Here is a 20242-nt window from a genome sequence, read left to right as displayed (position 1 = left end):
GAAAAGTGCTGGCCTGACATGTGGGAGACCTCAATTTAACCCTAAACAGCTCTGAAGAACTCATTTACCGGTCCTCCTCTATAAAAATAATAGCATTCACTTACTTTGCTGTGAGGATAAGTGCAATTTAATCAGTAAACTCTCTCCATATTGCAAGAGGTGCACCATGATCAATTCTATTATTGTTTTCAAATTCGTGAAAGTCACAGCGTAAAAATCCAAGCAAACGTAAGAACAACAGTGGTGATGGAAACCACCCTTGGTCTTGGACTTAAGCAGTCAAGTATAATTTTTTTAATGAAGTATTTCTTTATACCATGCAGAATTAATACAAGGGATTCATTACCATTAGATGTGGTGGCCACGAGCTTAGATGGCTTTTGAAAAGGATCAGTCAAAACCATGAAGGATAGGTACATCAATGGCTATTAGTTATGATATTTAAATGGAACCTCCATGTCTGCAAGCAGTAAATTTCTGATTATCAGTCGCTAGAATAATAGGAAATGGCCATCATTATCACACTCTGTTTGAGAGCTTCCCAGGAGTATTTGGAAAGCTACTGTTGGAGACACAATGATGGCATAAAATATGCTCTGACTTGACCAAGCAAGACATTTCTTATATTTCAAAAAACGACTTTGGGTTTTTAGTGACATAATGATAAATGGTGAAAAGAAAAAGGGAGTGTAACAAATACATGTAAGTAACATCAATAACATACTCAACTTCCAACCAGAAAAGGAATATTAAACCTAAAATATTAAATATTTTATATAACTCCCAATGTACAAAGCACAAGTATATAGTCAGTTTCAGTTTTTTCTGAACCGATGGTCCAAAGCTTGTGGAGGCTTTCCAATCATATAAAAGATTCCAGTAGGGTATATAGAAAGGAACTTTCTTTTAAAGTGCTGTCAATGGATGGAGAAAATTGATATTCTTATTCTAACATTATAATTATGTGGTTCTTTAAATTTAAAAACAGAGTTAGACAGCACATTGCAATTGTCCCTAGAAATAAAGACAAAAGATGAACAATTTATATTCAAAAACTATATGTAGCTGTGTCCATTCATGGAAAAATATCCAAAGCAGCTGTAGTGCAATACATTTTATTAGGATGAACCAAAATATGACCAAGCAGTAAAGCACAAGCTTTAGATCTCCCCAGAACCCGTTACAGCCTGGCCATTCCATTAAAACAAAAAGAGAGACATTTCAGGGCACTTTGGCAGAGCCCCAAAGTATGCAGTTTGAGCGCTCTTAAAATGGCAGCTAGGAAGTGCTACAGACTTAATTAGACTGCATGGTATCAGATACAGATCAGAGGCCCCAGAAACTCCTGGGACAAAAAAAACAAATGGAGTCTCTCCTTTTGTAAACATAGAAACCAGCTTCAGTTACTCAAAATAAATGTTTCAGTTTACACGGACATCTTATTCTATTTACAATATTCCTACTACTTGCCTATAAAGAACTGCTGGAAGGATTGTAGTCTTCTGTGTTCCACCTTCTTTTTTACTGGGTTTTCTTTCCTTGGGTGCCCGCAAAATTGCTGGGATATTCAATTTCTATTGGTTTTGAAGAGATACAAGAATAATTTGTGTGAGTAAGATGTAACATAACACCCTCCATTGTTTGTCACAGAGCAGTCAGTGAAATTTGGTTACACACAATATGCTAAAATTTTCGAGGGAAACCTGCTTAGTCGGGTTGCAAAAATGACTACACTATATGTTTTGCCCTCCAAGCTAGTCTTATGAAAACTGAGACGGCATTCCCATGTTTTAAAAGTAAAAAAGGCAAAGAGTGATAAAAGCTCTGGATTTTTAACTTTTTCCCCTCGAACAGTAAAAGCTTTAACAGAAACAGACAAGGACAAGCTGGTTTAGAAGGTTAAAAGGAAAAAAGAGAAAAGAAAAATCCATTGCACTTCACAAAAAAATACCGAAGCAGTTTATTTTCCTCAGCATCCCTGCTACAGTGGTGCTCCATAGGTTAATTAGAAAAATTATCTTATTGGACCAAACTCTCCACAAAGCAGGAGAGATTCTCTTTGGGTTTCTACTAATCTGCAGTGTGCTAGCTTCACAGACAGCAACCATCTATCAAAGTCATTTCTCAGTGGCCCTGTGGGCCTGCATCTGTTCAACCAACTGGAAAAAAGTGTCATGCAAGCTGTGCAAATGAAACTGCTACCTTTTATTATTATTAAATGATTGCACCAGCAAACAAATTTGTGAAATGTGAAATTCTTTTTTTTAAACGGTAGGAAAGTACTAGTAGCAAATGGCTATTCATCAAGGCAGATTCTCATGTATATGATAGGCCTAGAAACCTGCTTGGATTAAAGATGCCTGCAACCTGAGCAAAAAAACACTTCTGCAGACATTTTGAATCCAAAACACACACAAGAACACTTTTATAGAGCTAGAGCTGTCCTAAGGTCCAGCTATTGAGAGCATTTCACTGTCTATAATCTTCAATAGTTTTATTTATTTGATTTTATTTCTATACTGCCCTTCCATATGGCTCAGGGCGGTTTAACTATGGAATGTACACAAAAGCCAGGAGCAACTCTGCATTGGCAGTGACATGTAAAACGCATTTACATTCTTGAAAAATCTGTTAACTGAGCTGAATAAATCGTCTTTTTCTGAAAACAGTGATGACAAGTACAACGAATTTAAAGCCAATGATATTTATCAGTGTTTTAGACATCGTCAGCGACGGTGGTGGGACAAGCACAAACTGGGGAAATGGATCTAGGCCCTCTCAAAACATAGTGAAAATATGGCCCCAGAAAAATATTTGATTCTCCTGATTTACAATTTTCTTACTCCTTATAATTCAAGTGGTACAATAATTAGTAGGCTGCGGTATCCGCCTGTCACAATCGACAAAATGGTCATTAACACTATCAAGAAAAAGCCCTAGACCCGCACTGTTTCTCAAAAATGAAAACATTTCATCTGCATAGCTAATTTATAATTACAGCAATGATGCATATTTTAGCCATGAATAAATTCAGGAAGGGGAGAATAAGGAAACAATATACCCCCCTCCAATAAAACCTGCTGTTTGAAAGCTACGATAGTATGTGAGAATGAAAAAAATAAATAGTGAGGGATACAGCTAGATTAACTTGTGCTTCAGGCTTTGCTTCATCACAAATGACAGGTCAATCAGTTACAGCAAATGAAAGAATTTTGCAAACAAGATAGCTGATACAAAAACAAAATTAAGCTACAGGTTCCCCGTAGGTAGCATGCAGAGCTCTAGATATATTTCAATCAGAAATCATTATCTACAGAGTAAGGCCAAGATTTTATCAAATATATCTTTTCAGCCGCAAAAAGTGACAAACAGGAAAGGCTATTCTTAGGAATATGGCCAACAAGGTATCAGAAAGGGGAGAAGGCAGACAGAATGGGAAAAGAAAACAACAACAACCTGCCCAATAATTCTGCCAAGCACAGCCCATATTCCTTGCCCTTCATTTCGCAGCTTTGCATTCATATTCTGAAGTTCTTCTATGGATTCACAGAGCTGAAAAAGAAAACAATCATTGAATTTACTTAGCTGATTTTATCCAGGAGGAGGCATCCTTTACTTACTGATAACTTTTTATCAAATAGATAATTAAATAATAAAATTGCTCATTCGTGTCAATGCCATTGAAATCAGTGAAGTTAATCAGCCATTCAATAACACCAGAAACAAAACACAGGCATCCATCTGGATAGTCAGAGAAAACCAGAAGTACTTTGTCTGACATAAGACTATAATGGCAGTCAAGAAACATCAACACTTCCACTCTGTCACTTCCGTCTGTAAAGCTGTGCCAAGAATTTCTACGCAGGGAATCAGCGTATCAAAGCTACACACCTGCACACTTGATATCAGACAAAAGCAAATATAAAACCATGTTATTCTTTGTAAGTTTACCTGGGAATTGTATCCTCATTTCTGACAATCCCAACATCAAGAGTCACCTTCATGAACATGTGTGTTTTTAAAAGCAAATGGAAATAATACAACGAGCAGCATTTGGCCCTTCACAGTACTTATTCTATTTGTCCTAGTATCACTGGGATCTCAGTAATCACTAGAGAATCATCTGCTTTCCAAAGATGAAATATGAGAGGATTTTCTACTTTATGCTACAGCATTTTTCAAGTCAACTGTCCAGGTAACTAACTGTGCATGTGCACATAGACACACCAGCAGGAAGTGTGTTGACAGCACGGCTCGGGCTCTGATATCAGATGGGGAATGGCTCTATAGGACCTTTTCTGCATGGGAGATTAGGCCCAGGCCAGTGCTTGACTGGTTGCAAGACTAATCCCTGCTTCTACATGATGTTGGTGCCAGCCAGGCAAGTCCTGATTCAGGCCTGTCGTTGCCCTGCGGCAAGGGAACAAGGATATTTTCACATTCCCTTTTCTGCCCCGGGCACCAATGGGGCCTATGCTGGGGCAGGCCAGTGTGGCAGGGAAGAGCCTGGATTCTCCCCCGCCCGCCCCCAGAAGGGACATAAAATGCCCAAGGCAGCTCTATGACACTGTGTAGCGTTGCCAAGCCACATGGACTTTTTTTATTCGTTTAGGAACGCAATATCTCTACCACGTTCCTAAACAGAACCCACACACCCTGCACTGAGGAACCTTTCCGTCCCTGCTGCCTCATGTGGAGGCAGAAATCCACTGAAAATGGTCCCCGTGGGGACACAGGATACAGTAGGGCAAACTGCTCCATTGGAAACACCCAGCAGCAGCCCAGTGTGGCACTGCCGGTACGGAAAGTGTATAGGAGATCAAATGTGAACAGGTTAATTCTTTACTGGGATGAATTTATTAAGCAAAGAAAACAATGTGAAGTTTGTGTGAAACGTTTTTTTTTACCTTGTTGTATTCTACATGAAGCTTTTCTTGCTCATTCTCCAACTTATCCTTAATCTTCTTTTGTTCTGCCATGTTCTCTTGGATCTGGATCATGCGCAAGTTTCTCTCTGAAATAAAAGTTACTGTTATCTGTAGTTACATTTTAGGTATGTCAAGTAAAAAAAAGCTGGAATCAGAATTACATAAACACATTTATGTAATTATCACAGTTTGCTTTGGCCAATTGTGGGCTAAATAAAATGTATAATAAAATGTATGTATTTGGCTGAAATAGTCATGAAGATAAAGGTTCATATTAATAATCAGAGCATTCCATGAATATCAGAAAAATAAAACAGGTAAGAAAGAGCAATACTTGATAAAATTACTAGAGGTTTCCCTAGTTCTACTCTTGTGCCTGATCACAAAACAAGGATCGTAAGAGACCAGCAGTATTATGGTTAACTAATGTTTAAAAAATACTTCCAATATTCAATTATTAAAGGCTTCAACAAAAAAAAATGTTTTTTGATAGCTCGACGATAGACGTATACTGTGAAAGCTCATATATACCTATGCACATAGGTGTCATTAAACAACTTTTATTTACAAAAAAACTACAAGTTTAGAGGGTTATCCATTATGTAACTGGGGGGGAGGGGAAGCAATTATTTTTGCACCCTTACCAAGATAATAGTTCACAAAATCAGCTGTCAGAGCTGGCTGTTTGTGTTTTCGCCTTCCATCCACACTGGAACTAGTATCTGAAGTATCCACTGGAAAGATGTCTGTACTGATTCCCATTAATTCAGCTTTGCGCATCAGTTTGCGAATGGCTGAAGCACTGCTGGTGAGTGGTCGGGGCAGTTTCTCCCTTGGAACCCATGCCTGAGGCCTTGTGGTACGTGCGAGTTCTGCCTTGGCACGATATTGTTGTAGTCTGGCATTAATTCGTGCCTACAGTTAATAATAAAAACACACAAAAATAAAAATAAGCATCTTTGACATGTACACACAAATGTTTTACTAATGGAAAAACTTGCTCTTTAGAATGCAAAATAAATGTACGCGAAGTGACTTAGGACAGTTATACAATGCCCATGAAATTTTGAATTTGAGAGAAATGTGCCTTCCCATTCACAGAATGACATCTGCTTGTGAAAGGACTGGTACAATGAGCAGAAGACCACCTCTGCAACCAGAAAATGTAAAGCAGAAAAGAGTTCTTAATAGTTCAGGAACAAAATTAATATATTTAAATATTCAAGGAAATCATGAATCTACCAGATAATCTGTTCTGTCACAGTGAAAAGTATGGAACATGGCACTTTTAAGGCCAACCACGTTTAGTTCTGCATATAAGCTTTTGTGTGCATGCAGACTTCTTCAGACACTACAGAATCTTCAAATTCCACAGCATTCACAAAGAATGAATGTGTAAGCTATTTATTTCCCAAAGCAAGGGACAAGACTGACAATAGCAGCAAGGTGTTGGGTGGTACAGAGTAGTGAAAGCCTTGGAACTGTGTCAGGGAAAACAGATCAAAAGAATACCTCACAATAGCTAACTAAGGTTTAGGATTTAGGAAGTTGGGTTTATTCTAATGGGAGAATACTAAAAGCTGTGGGTCAGACTGTGCAGCTGGGAGAAGTAAATGTAAATGTTTGTAACATGGACAGAGAACTCATGTTAGGCTAAATTGTGTACAAGAACATAAACAGCCTGCAGTGCTTTGAGAATTGCAGCTTGCAGGCATCTTGGCTTTATTTCCAACAATTCCACCAGTCTGGTTTTGCATACTGTACTAAATGTAAATGCAATGCTGACATTGTCATAGTACCTGAGCTTCTGGAGAGAGCTGTTTTTCTCTCTCTTGCAAAGACATTTTGCAATATGATTGTAAAGCCAAGTAGTTCTTGCGCTTCCATTTTCTATCCATCCTGTCTGCATGCTGCTTACAATACGCAAAAAACGGATCTGCAATATCCTATTTTAGAAGAAAAGGGGAACAAAGGAAGGTTTGTCAAAGAAAACAGTTCCAGACAGAAACAGAAACAGTAATTGCTTGGATCCAACAATCTGAATGGATCTTTCCTTTACTGTCCCCTCCCCCGAGTTCTTTCCAACCCCCATAGAAGTCGATTGTCTTGTTGTGGGACGCACATTGAGTAAAAGCCACATGGTGTGGGTGGGGCTGCAGAGATTTGTACTGAAAAACAGGAAGCACAGCTGTACTGATTCAGTTTTTCTAAATTGATAGAACAGAATGAATGAATAAAATATATCTACACCTAACACCTACATTAGTTTTTCTGTAACAAAGTTTGAGTCCAGTGGCACCCTTAAAACCAACAAAGCTTTATTCTGCGTATAAGCTTTTGTATGCATGCATGAGAAGTTTGACTCCTTATAAAACTAGTCATTACTACAGCCCATCTAAGTTAAGGTGACCAGATTTTAACATTGGTAAAGCGGGACACCATTGACCGGGGGGGTTCTTGATTAAAAATTTGGTCTATATGGAGCAACAAAATTTTTCATAGAATGCACGGAACGCAAAAACAGTATTGCAATATATATATTTTTTTAATTTCAACATAAGTACAATTTGCCAGGTGCCCCCAGATGTCCCTCCAAAAGTGGGACAATCTGGTCACCTTAATCTAAGTGGTTTTTATCAGTAAGGTACTAAACATACGCCAACTAAGATTTTTGTGCTGGAGATCATTTGCTAGCCTTTTTTCTCTTCAATGAAAGCTCACCTCCTCTGCGGCAGCTTCAGACAGCAAGCCTTCTTTCTGAGCACAAGTCACATGGAAATAAGCTCTGCACATCCCAGCATCACAACTAATGCAAACACCAGTTCTGGCAAAACGTGGATCTTCACAGAAGCTGCATTCCTGCCACAGATCAAATGCCAGTTAATACAAAACACAGACTACATCTGAACATTGTTTATGTCTTGTCTGAAACCTGTAATCGATACTTTCGTAATAGAAAACAAGAATCTCCCTTAGCAGATTACAACTAAAGAAACAAGTAAGGAATAACAGGAAAACTACAGCTATTTTCTATCCTCAACAATAGTTTTTATTTTTAAAATGCTACACACAAAGAATTGTTTTAGGACCTCTGATGTGGCACATAAAGGTTCAAGTTCAACTCAAATGTGAAAAGTATGATGGAAGAAGTCAAATGTGAAAAATGTATCAAATTGAGTCAAGTGTAGGAAAACTGTTGTCAAGAGGCAGAGGCAAGACCTCTTGAGAATTCACTCAACACAAGTGTTTCAAATATTTCTTCAGGTAGTTTAAAACCTAGCCGTGAGCCAGAGGTGCAGAAAGGTAGGAAACTGGGAATGTCAAGACCAGCTGACTAACAGCTGGCCAAGCATTTGTCCCACCCATTCTACAGCCAATTTAAAATCTACAACAGGGGTAATCAAACTGCGGCCCTCCAGATGTCCATGGACTACAATTCCCATGAGCCCCTGCCAGCGAACGCCCTCCATGGACATCATGACTACTCCATGGACAGTTTGACTACCCTGGTCTACAAGCAGAATCATCATCAACTTGGGACATCACTGTGGCTCATTACCTGACAGAAGTGAGGGGAGGGGGATAAACTCTATTTTTATCAGTATTTAATTTAGTAAGCCTCTCTGAGATCCTACTGTGGGAGAAAAGTGAGATAAAAATAAAGTACATCTCAAATCTAAACTACTCTGAAACCTTTCACCACGCCTGATTAGTATACCTTACACTTAATCAAGACACTTGTATTTGTAGTACCTTTCAACATTGGGCTTTACCTATGAGTACAAGTAAAGATTCCTTAGGCACGTTCAACCACTTCTATGGTTTCACCCATCCTACAAAAGTTCATGAAAAAAATGCATGCTATTCCTAACTAAAACAATTTTAAAGTTTTCAGCTACAAAGAATGCTAAAGGAAACACAATAACAAGCAGCATTGATTTTGGCCTAGAACTTAGTACATAACTTTACCTTTGCACCATATTTGGAATAGTTCATTTCTGTAAGTGTTACTGGTCTCAGTTTGTCAATATCTCCAAATGCTACTCCTGGAACATAGAGGGCACAAACAATGTGGACCCACCTATAAGAAAAGAGGAAATTGTTTTACCATGTCTTAAGCAGAACAAGAGTATAGATCAGAGGAATGCTATTCTTCTATTTACAAAAAACCCCCAATGACACAGCAGCCAGAAGTATCATGTTCACTTGTGGGTGGGAATCTGGTTGCCGCCTGGTGGGTTTATGGAGTTTTAATGGTTTTCTTTTGTGGGGGGAGGGGGTTAGATTTTTATGGGTTCTTGTATGATGATCTTAGATTGTAACCCGTCATGAGCCACTCAGTGAGAGTGGCTGGATTGCCTTGTTGCATGTCTTGGGCCCTCAACCTTTGGTTAAAGGGATCTTGACCATTAGGTAACGGAAAAAACACAGAAATATTCTGGAAAATGCAGCCAGACTGGATAGACAATACTGAACTATGGTCTGATTTAGTATATAGCAGCAATATATATGTGACCAACAAATAAATAAGAGAGAATATGTTCTTGAAGAGCTAAAAGTTCATTTAAGAACAAAGCATGAAGATTTGTTATAGTAATCTATTACAAGCAAAAAATGATCGCAAATTCAGGTAAAGAGAGTTTGGGAATTCCTAGACAGGGCTACCCAACTAACTCAATTCAGGATGCACTGTGCACAAAACTGTGCTTCTGAATATGAAATAGTATGTGAAAATAGATACTATCCAAAAGCTAAGATACTTTTCAAATAGGTTAATAATCCATTGCTTAGCTGTTTGGGAGGAGCACTGGAATTAGCCTCCTCCCCCAATTCTTCCTTCTTGGCAGACTTCTATGTGTGCAGTACAGTTGCTTGGTACTTACTACTTTAGATCAGAGTGTATAGCTCTTAAGTGTGGTCCCTTATCATAAAAATCCTACATTGAGCTAATTATATTGTTTTTGATTTAATTTATTGGAAAATTTTAAAGGCTGCCTCTCAAGAGACCTTCTCTAGACAGCTCACAAAGTAAAATGCAGTAAAATCATAAAAATGGCAGATAAGTCACAGAACAAACGAGCAAAGAAAAACATGGCCAAAGCATAGAAACAGCATGGAATGATCCTTGTCAAACATTCTTCTGATCAGAAGATGACTGGAAACACAATTTTAAAAACCCCTTAGTTAAAAGCTGGAGTGTGCATTCAGCTAAACCAACTTGGGAATTATTTAAACTGATGATTACAGATTCTTTGGTCAGCTACTGGTATAGCTGACCGAACCCCCCGCCCCCCCATTTCCTGGCTTTTATTTGGGCATATTCAGCTATACCAGCTTTTTTCGTTCAGTGTTTCCCAAAAAATCCTAGCTCCAAATACCATACTGGACTTCAGACCTGGGATTTTTTGGAAATTCTGATTTTTTCGGGACCAATAGACCCAACCCAGAAAAGGCAAATTTATTTATTTATTTTTTGCACACCCTTGTTGAAAGTCTAGATGAAAAGAAATGTTTTGTCCTGGCACTTAAAAGAGAAGGGACCACGTGGGTTTAAGGGAAAGGACATTCCATAGGTGAGAACAGCTTGGGCATACCTACTTCTATTTTTATAATTCCTTGTTCGTATATTACCGAGGAACTAAAAGTACAATCTTGTTCTTTCTCTACTCATATATAGAGATATATACACATACTTGTTCATGTTATGCACCCACCTACCCACATATGCCCTCATTTGAAGTGTCACATTTCAGTTAGCATTTTGAAATTCTGTTTCAGGCAACATATACTAAAATATCAGGCAATTCACACATGAATCCAGAACGCATATAAAAGCCCAACAAATCAGGTCCATAACCTTAACAGAGCTTGTTCATGGTTCTGGAAATCAAGGGGCAATTCCTTTCTTATGAAATGACTCCAATGTATGGCACAGGGAATAATTTTGTCAGAGGAACAGGGGGAGTAGAGGAGGTAGTTATCCATCTTCACATTATCTTCTATATTTTCTTTTAAGCAGGCTGGAGATGTTTGATAGTAAGTTTTAATACATCCTCCCCCGCCCCCGCCCCCCACTGCACCCAGCACAGTTCAATATAAAGATACACATCTTCAACAAGCAGCTGCTTCTCAATTTAATTTGCACAGTTTTTTCATGCTCCACTGGCGTATTAAATGCTGCTGCACTCTGTAGGAGTTTATCTATGATAAACCCAACAGCTGGCTGCTTGCTTCCTACTGACCTTCTCAAAATGTTTTAGTACATGTCACACAAGTACTGTAGTATTACAGATTTAAACTGCCATTTCAGTATGATTGGCACACAAGTGTCTCATTTCCTTAGCCACCTATGTGCTAACTCCATCCTGAATCTTTATTAAAATACTCAGAAGTCAGTCAAGTTCACAGCTGAAGTAGCTTCAGCTGCTTTTAATACCAAGGCCTAAACGTTTTCCTGCTCATTTGTTTAGCTGCACATGTTTGAGAACCTTGTAATTAAGACAAATTGGGTAATCAAAGAAGAATAATCTTTCTTGTTACTTTCTCATCCATTTTGCTTGGAGCAAAGATGACAGATGTCCAAGATTGGGAGGAAAAACCAAGCTAAAAGAGACAATGGCCTTATTTTGAGCTGATTTCTGCTATCTAGCAAAGAAAAAAGATTTCACCGTACACACAAACCCCTTGGAGGGAGGGGAGGAATGCAAATATAGATATGGATATATATACACACACATCCCTGAAATGGGTTTTAGATTTTAAGTGCATGAATTTAGGATTTTTATATTTTATCTGCATATTTATTTTTAAATGTGATTTTATTATGATGCAATTTGCCCCGGGCAATTTGCAGAAAATAAGACAGGGCAGAAAAAAAGTATAATTATAAATATATAAATAAACCCTAAGCAGAGCTCCACCCTTCTAAACCCACTAACCTGAATGCACTTAAAAGGATATAACTATTTAGGATTCTAAGATACACAAAATAAGACTTGCTACAAATTAACCATTTCATTATCTATTATTTTTTCATATAGAAAGATCAGAGAAATCATTTTTCATACAAACAAAAATTAAACTGACTCCATGTAACATTCAAAGAATTTTAAATTACAAAGGAAAGTTATGTAATCATCTATGCAGTGCCTTCTTCTATGCCCTGAGCTCACAGTAAGTTTGATAGCACACTGCAGGATTCCAGTCAATATTATATAGTCTCTGTTAATAGCCAGAGTTGTCAAATGCTTCAACACAGATAAAGGTATCTTATTTTTACGTGGATATGGGTTAAATTAATTTTAATCATATACCCATCAATACAATTTTTCTGAAGCCCTCAGAGCTTACAAGACAGATTGTTTTCTTATACTGATTTTTGTTCAGAACAAAAAAAATGAGTTACATAAGCAGTTGATTGCAGTATTCTTAAAACTGAAGTACTGTTATTTTATATGCAAACACTTAAATTACAGCCTACTGGCTGTGATTCCAAACACCAGTATGATTTTCAATAAGAAATGTTTAGAACAGTGCCAAATACAAAATTGTGAATCTAAGCCATGAAAGTTACCATTTTGCAAAAGGCTTAGGATTCCTGGGACACCTGTTATAGTATTCAGGATACTCTGAACACAAAAAAGGGAAATGGAGCCACATTCACCACTATATGAAAGTCATGATGAATTTTAGGGTATTGTCCTAACAATGGTAACAATGGAGCTGTACTCTGCTCTGGTTCAGCCTCACAGGAAATACAAGTATTTAAAAGGGTGCCATATGGAGGATGGAGCAGAATTGTTCTCTCTTGCCCCAGAGGAACAGACCAGAACACATGGGATGAAATTAATTCAAAAGAAATTCCATCTAAACATCCGGAAGAAGTTCCTGACAGAGCGGTTTCTCAGTGGAACAGGCTTCCTCGGGAGGTGGTGGGTTCTCCATCTTTGGAAATTTTTAAACAGAGGCTAGATAGCCATCTGACGGAGTTGCTGATTCTATGATGGCAAAGGGGTGGCAGGTTACAGTAGATGAGCGATTGGGATGTGAGTGTCCTGCATAGTGCAGGGAGTTGGACTAGATGACCCAAGAGGTCCCTTCCAACTCTATGATTCTATGATTCTAAGCCTGAAAGATTCAAAAAACTATGGTGGGGATGCTTGTTTAATATCTGGCCAAGAAAAAGGCTGCTATGCCTAGAAACTCCCCTAAACACTTTCTAAAACATTTGTTTACTTAAAAAAGTATACAGGGTCAGATATTACAGAATGGTGCATGTTTGATATGAGGTATGAGATGCACAGATAGACTTTTTCAAATATGCAACTCTCAACTGTGTTGACAGAATCCCATGAAAAACATACAGTGTCAAAAAGGCATATTGTAATGATTCAGGGTATGTGTTTGGGACAAGGAATTTAAGCCTCTTATTGTTATTGTTATGTTATATTACCATTAATAACGGTGTAATAACTTTTGTTACAAAGTAGTGAGCAAGATTTCCAATTCTCCAACAATGTTCTTCAGGCTAGAAGCTCAGTAAAAAATTAAAAGAGGAAGAGAGAAAACTCTCCATGGGTATGATGGAAAAGCCACACAGACTACTGATTGTAACAAGACAGAGAATATGAGATGTAACCTAGATTTATAATGCCATCTTGAGAATACCTTAGAACAGGGGTAGTCAACCTGTGGTCCTCCAGTTGTTCATGGACTACAATTCCCATGAGCTCCTTCCAGCCTTTTCTGGCAAGGGCTCATGGGAATTGTAGTCCATGGATATCTGGAGGACCACAGGTTGACTACCCCTGCCTTAGAACATCCTGGAGGAGCCCCTGAATTTTTTTTCAGACTTCAAGAACACTCAGAAGTGATGTCAGCTGGTCAGTCCCTGCCACGCCTCCAGAAGTGACATCACTATCCATACTTTTAGCCCTCCTTTTGTCTCTTTCCCTCTCCTTTACTACTGCTATGAGGGCTCCGCCTCATGTAGGCTGGAAAGAAGAGTAGGAAATGAGAAAACAGCCTGGACCCATACCACGCTTCGAAACTTCCGCGTACCCCATTCAGAATTCCCGTGGACCCCTGGTTGGGAATCCCTGTCTTAGAAGAATAAAGTAGTTATGTGTAGGATTGCACTGTTAGTATGATTCATTCATCAGGTAACAAAGCAGATTACCATTTGTACCTAGGGTTGCCAAGAGGTCTGAAGAAAAATACTTTTATGTGTGGAAATGTGCATTGGAAACTTTTCATGGCATACCATGGGATATTTTTTCTCTCCAGGTAGTTGGTAACCCTATGCTTTCATATTTTTTCTAATGCATTAAAACACCTATATATCTAATAGAAAATTAGCTATCCGCTGTCACCCACAGGTAAGAGACAACTATTTGAGCAGAGTCTTCTGGAATTGAAAAGAAATTACACTGTAAATTAACTAAAAGACATCCCTGCCAAAGCACACACTCACACACAAAAAAATATGAATTCACCTGATTGACTAAATATACTGTATAAAGAAGATCACCTGACAAAGGGTAAAGGGGTGTGGGAAAACAGACTATTCTACGCCCTGACAGACAACCCTGGAGGGAGAAATTAGAGGGGGGGGGGTAGAGTGCTCAAATTACCCCCTTCTCTCCAAGTTTCTTTCAGGCCCTCAATTTGTTTTTAATATTTGTAACAGTTTAGAAACCTAAAGGGAGCCATACATTTACTGCTGTGGATCAATTTATACGGCTTTAGTTACCATAAGAAAGCTCTGGCTTAGAAGTGCTGTGGTTTCTTGTTTGGCATTTTCTCAGTTGCTCCTCAGAAGTGAGAAAAGTTATATCTGATTCTTTAGAATGGGATCAGTGAAGAGTATAAAAGATTGGTCAGAGACCTATCACACGAGTATTTCATTTAAACTAACCTGCCAGCATCCGTCTCCTTGAAGATTCCATCTTGGTTGGGACAGAGTTCACAGCTTGGAGATACACCACATTTACAAGCATCACAGAACCATGGTTCAGTGGAGTTTTCTGAAGCAGAGCTCATAATAGAATCACTTTCACCATCAACACCATAACAACCTAGGAAAGCAAGCAATTCAAACTTATCAAAATGGAAAATTACGCCAAGAGATTTAATTTAGGACCTAGAAAGTAAGGAAAGAGAGTGAGCAAAAGGACACTGGGGTTACTGTCTCCCTCCTTTCAAAAGACTATGTGAGTAATACACTGAGCATGCTCAACAATGGTAAATGGCAAACTGAGCTCACAAATAAGCAGTGAATGGCATAAGTAAGGTGTTGTGGGTCCACATGAAAGAGTGCTGTGTGTCAACAAACATAAAAATATTTACATTTTCCCTGTATCTGAGATGGCTTATTAGTTTTAACATATTTGCAAAAGCACTATCCATCTATGTGTTCAAGCATAAAATCACAAGCTAAAATTTGATTTCATTGTATATTCTACTTGCTCATTCATGGTGCTTCAAAACTGTCAGCTTCCATTAAACATGTAAGCTTTGCGCAAAGAAGCCTAACCTTAATTTATTTTAAAATTATTACTTGGGGGGGGGGGGGAGAGTGCGATCTCACCAACCTTTACTTTTAAGAACAGCATTCAGCTAGGGCACCACACAGATCTTATGAGTGATAGAAATTAAACAGTTAAAAAAACCCACCAAATTTAAGACAGGGTCAAACAGCCTTTTTTGTTTCTATTTCATTCCATTCTGTTCTATTTGCATTCCTGCAACAACCAACCTTAGCTGAACCAACTGCTACCCCACAAACTGGAGAACCCTTTCCCTAGTAGATAGGCATGAATGCTACCCTTACAGGCTGTCTGTATATATATTCTTTAGATTCCTTTGAATTAAATTAGTTGGACAATGTTTAATGATCTCTGGTGTAGTTTATGGACTGATCTGATGTTTTTATTTTAAGTTTTGTGATATTTTGTTTTGATTGCATATTTTAATTTTGACATTAATCTGTTATAAATTAGATTTCTTAACTACCGTAAAGGCTCATATGGGTAGGAAGGTAACATATAAACACTCCAAATAAATAAGTACAAGAGAATGTTCCAAGTACTAGCAAACATCCACCTTTTATTTTCAGAAGTATCAGAAAGCAGTTTGGCAAAGAAAAGAAGATGACAGTTAAAACAAAGAAAAACAAGTATGTCTCATTATTTTCAGTCAGAATTCCCAAGCAACACAAAAGCCAAATACACAGCTCTCACTTAAAATAATTCAACCGAATAAAAACTTTTTATGAATTATGATGACAAAGCAACTGCCATACTCTCTCACACGGGTCATTTTCCACCTAATGCCATAAGAGGGAAAACAGTATATTATATGATATCACTCACATTCAAATTTAAGCATTTAATGCAGTCTTGCAAATAATTTGAAAACCCTGCCTTCCCATCCTGTCACATCCTTAGGTGCCCTTATATCAACAACAAAACAGGCTGCACAGAGTATGCCTGGGAAAGATTCAGAACACTCAAGAGGACTGACAGATATGGCTTGACCAAGAGGACTGACAGATATGGCTTGACATATTGCCATAAAGTACTGACTAGAATAAGAACCAGAAGGTCTATTCAGCTTGCAGTGAAGGTGGCTTATGGTTATAAATCCATTGCTTCTGCCCATTTGCTCTATTTTGTGGCTAACTGAAGTATCATACCACAGGAAACCACACTTATTGTTGCATTAACTTTACGTTTCAATGTATAAGCTACTAAACTATCAGCTGGCCATCAAATCAATTTGGACTGACAACAGCAAGAGACCTAAAAATATAGATTGATGTTGCTTACAAATAATACTTAAAAAAAAACTATACATAGACCTATGTAAAGTATACATGTTCTGTCTTTCTGATCTATTATGTTATATGACCAAATCAGCAGCCATATCTGTTTGACCAGTGATTAGCTGGACTGAAAAATGTGAATCGTGCTGTATTATCCCGACGTTTTGTGTAAACTGCCCTGAGCCTCATGGGAGGACGATACAGAAATATAAGAAACAAATAACAAAATAAATGTATATGGTTGCCAAGTAGCTGCAAGGGTGGACCTCTAGCATTTCTATCCCAGTTCTGAGCCTTATATATAAAAGAGATGAAAAACGTTTTTTTTTTTATTAGAAAATGTATTGAATTTAATTCAATAATACACTCAAGAAAAAGAGGAAAGGGTATATACAAAGTAAAATTGGATATGTAAAATATAAAAGACATTGTGGAATTATCCCTCCCCACATTCTACTGTCATATATAAGACAGTCCGGCTATCACACATTAATCAATTACTGAATCCATTCTTTCTATTGCACCACAAAAATATCAACTCTGTGAACATTTTTATTACTTTGATAAGCAGTTAACTTCACTAGAATAAAAAGATGGAAAGCTCTTCTGAGTGAACTTTTATTCCACAATCACAAGAAAATATACCTTCTCATTTGAAAGCAACAGAAGAAACTGCCTATGCACTTCCCCCTATAACCATGCCATTGGTGCCTTCTGCAATGGGAGGTTGCAATTTTCAGAAATTTGTAGGAGCTACAATTCGGAGTAATTGTCACCTACCACAATCTTTTGATTGTGTGATTTTTCTTAATTTGCACACTTGATTGTTCTTCACTTCAGAGTGACTAGTTTTCATTTACAATATATCAGAAAATGCTTTAATATTTAAGGTAATTGCTATGTTCTCCTTACACATCCCATTTTGTTTTAAACTAATATACTAGACACTACCTGAAAACAAACCGGCCCGCTTCAAAGAAAGGAAGACAGATCACACAAAGATGGCCCCTGAAAGCATCAACACAAAATCGTGGATATTGCTACAGGTCAAGGCTCCAAATAAATAAACCCTTACGGGTACGAGTTCCAGTGTATGTAATATGGACATCAGAATAGGCAGACATCAAAATATTTTAGGAAGACTGTAGCATGCCTTAAATTCATAACAACTATCCAAGGTCAATTTCCATCAAGTGAATAACCATCATTTACGTCACATGCTATGATATGTACCAGACATTTTATTTTAGACACACTACAATCAGTACATCAGTAGAACTGACATCGCAATTGGGGGGTGCTCTGCTATAATAAGCCAGTTAGACGATCTTAGCATAAAAGCGGCTATCTGAAGTGACAGTACTGAGCATCAGGATTCTGTTCTTAAAAACTGGATTTATCCAGAGAAACATGCCTCTCTATGCACTTTAAAAATTAACTAACTTTTCCAGCACTCAAGTAGGTAGCCATGTTGGTCTGAAGCAGCAGAAGAAAACAAAGTTTGCGTCTAGTGTCACCTTTAAGGCCAACAAATTTTTATTCAAGGTATGAGCTTTCGTGTGCATGAATACGTGCAGATACAAAATGCTGAAAAATTGTACTGTATCTGAGGAAATATGCGTGCACATGAAAGCTCATATCTTGATTAAAAATTTGTTGGTCTTAAAGGTGCCACTGGACTCTAAATTTGTTTTCCGGAACTCGTTGAGAACATTTAACAGTCAAATCTTAACAGAACAGTGTTCTAAACTAGAAAAGTGATAAACTTATAGTTACGACTGGGATGACTGTATGTTAAAAAAAGAGTATCCCACTATAAACAACAGAGACAGGTTCATACTGTAGGGGTTTTGCCACAGAATATTAGGGATAGGTAGGAGCTTTTATACCCTCTACCCAAAACTGTATCTCTTACTCTTCTTCTCACCCACCACCACCACCTGGTCTGAGTGGGAATATTCAGAAAAACTAAAACAGCACACTCAGAGATGCCCCCAAGTGAATGCTAAACCTCCCTCTGACAACCACAGAGTTTTGTGCTGGTTTTCCTCCTTCCCAACAATCTTGCTGATTGCAACTGGCTTATTTTGTCTCACAGAACTTAACAGAAACCATTGCAAAACTCCTTCACTTCAATTTCCTATGCAGAGTTACACCAGTCTAAGCCAGTGGAAAGTAATACAGTTAGATTGGAAGACTCTGCAAAGGATTGCACAGCTAATCACACTAACATATGACCAAGACAGCCAGAACATGGGAACAATGTGGGATGGAGTGGAGGCAACAATAAATCCAAGATAATGGATTTCCTCCATTAAATTTAAGTTTCAAGCATTTAGCTGAAACACTATGGAACTATAATTAATGCATTTTCACTGAGTGCACTGTAATCTGGATGGTGTTACAGTTCAGGGAAGCAGGACAATCCAGATGATCTTCAAACACACAGTACCTTGGTACTATATTTTAAAATTAATGAAAGTAATACAAGACACTAATGCATGTGCAATTTAAACCCTATTCTTCTAAAAAGGATTAGTTATGTTTTACTTACCATTTCAGAAATACTTTATGAATTTAAAAACCTACCAGAAATGTCTAACAATACGGCATTTAGCGTTTCTGGGGAAGTTGGTTGAAAGGGCTGCTGCGGACCAGATATCAACATTCCTGGAGGAAACTTCAGCCCTTAACCCATTTCAGTCTGGTTTCAGACCTGGCCATGGGGTAGACACAGTGCTAGTCGCCCTGATGGACGCCTTCCGCCGCAAGCTGGACTGAGGCAGCGCTGCTAGTATTACTAGATATGTCAGCAGCGTTTGATACAGTTGATCATGAACTCTTAGCTCACCACCTCGCTGACGTTGGGATACGTGGGACAGCTCCTAAATGGCCTCCTTCCTCTGGAGTCATGGACAGAGGGTAGAAATAGGAGAGTATCTAGCCATCACCAGCTCACATGTGAAGTCCCACAAGGAGCAGTCCTCTCTCCTATCTTATTTAACATCTTCAATCGCCCTCTTGCACAGCTGGTGCGGAAGTTTAGGCTGGGTTGCCATCAATATGTGGACAACACCCAGTTCTTCCTCCTGACCACCCTGACTCTCCCCCAGAATCCTTAGCCAGATGCTTGGAAGCAGTGACAAAGTGGCTCAAGCAGAGTAATCTGAAGCTCAACCCTTCAAAGATGGAGGTCCTGTGGCTGGGTAAGAAGGGACCAAGTGTGGAAGCATGCTTGCCCAGCCTGGATGGAGTGTGACTAGCAGTAGCCTGCTCCGCCAGAAACCTGGATGTGATCCTCAATACCTCCCTCTCCATTGAGGCACAGGTCATGAAAGTAGCAGGCCTTCTACTACCTACGACAAGCCAAACTACTAGAGCCCTACTTGGCCCCAGAACACCTAGCCACAGTGATCCGTGCGACAGTCATCGCTAGACTGGATTTCTGCAACTCGTTCTATGCAAGCCTACCCTTATACTTGATCCAGAA

At 38.5% G+C, this 20242-nt stretch overlaps 1 protein-coding gene across 15 annotated transcripts in view; it reads right to left on the bottom strand.

The window, feature by feature from the left end:
* The window catches only part of PHF14 (PHD finger protein 14), a 142404-nt gene that overhangs the window by 103354 nt on the left and 18808 nt on the right, over positions 1–20242 (bottom strand). For 14 of the 15 annotated variants that reach the window (XR_013225447.1, XR_013225449.1, XM_077303734.1 and 11 more), the window contains exons 5-12: positions 14845–15004; positions 8898–9009; positions 7650–7787; positions 6728–6874; positions 5573–5843; positions 4908–5014; positions 3457–3552; positions 1471–1574 (exon numbers count right to left, since the gene is read on the bottom strand). Coding sequence is in view for 13 of the 15 variants with exons in the window: in XM_077303734.1 (XP_077159849.1) it covers positions 1471–1574; positions 3457–3552; positions 4908–5014; positions 5573–5843; positions 6728–6874; positions 7650–7787; positions 8898–9009; positions 14845–15004 (1135 nt within the window). In the remaining 2 variants the exon portion in view is untranslated. Of the gene's footprint in view, positions 1–1466; positions 1575–3456; positions 3553–4907; positions 5015–5572; positions 5844–6727; positions 6875–7649; positions 7788–8897; positions 9010–14844; positions 15005–20242 lie in introns of all 15 variants that reach the window. The other variant, XM_077303738.1, reaches the window with a different exon arrangement.

This window comes from Paroedura picta, chromosome 11 (genome assembly GCF_049243985.1).
Source record: "Paroedura picta isolate Pp20150507F chromosome 11, Ppicta_v3.0, whole genome shotgun sequence".
In the NCBI taxonomy this organism is placed as follows: Eukaryota; Metazoa; Chordata; class Lepidosauria; order Squamata; family Gekkonidae; genus Paroedura; species Paroedura picta.
Note: the sequence above shows the minus strand (reverse complement) of the source record. Positions and strands in the feature narration are given on the sequence as shown.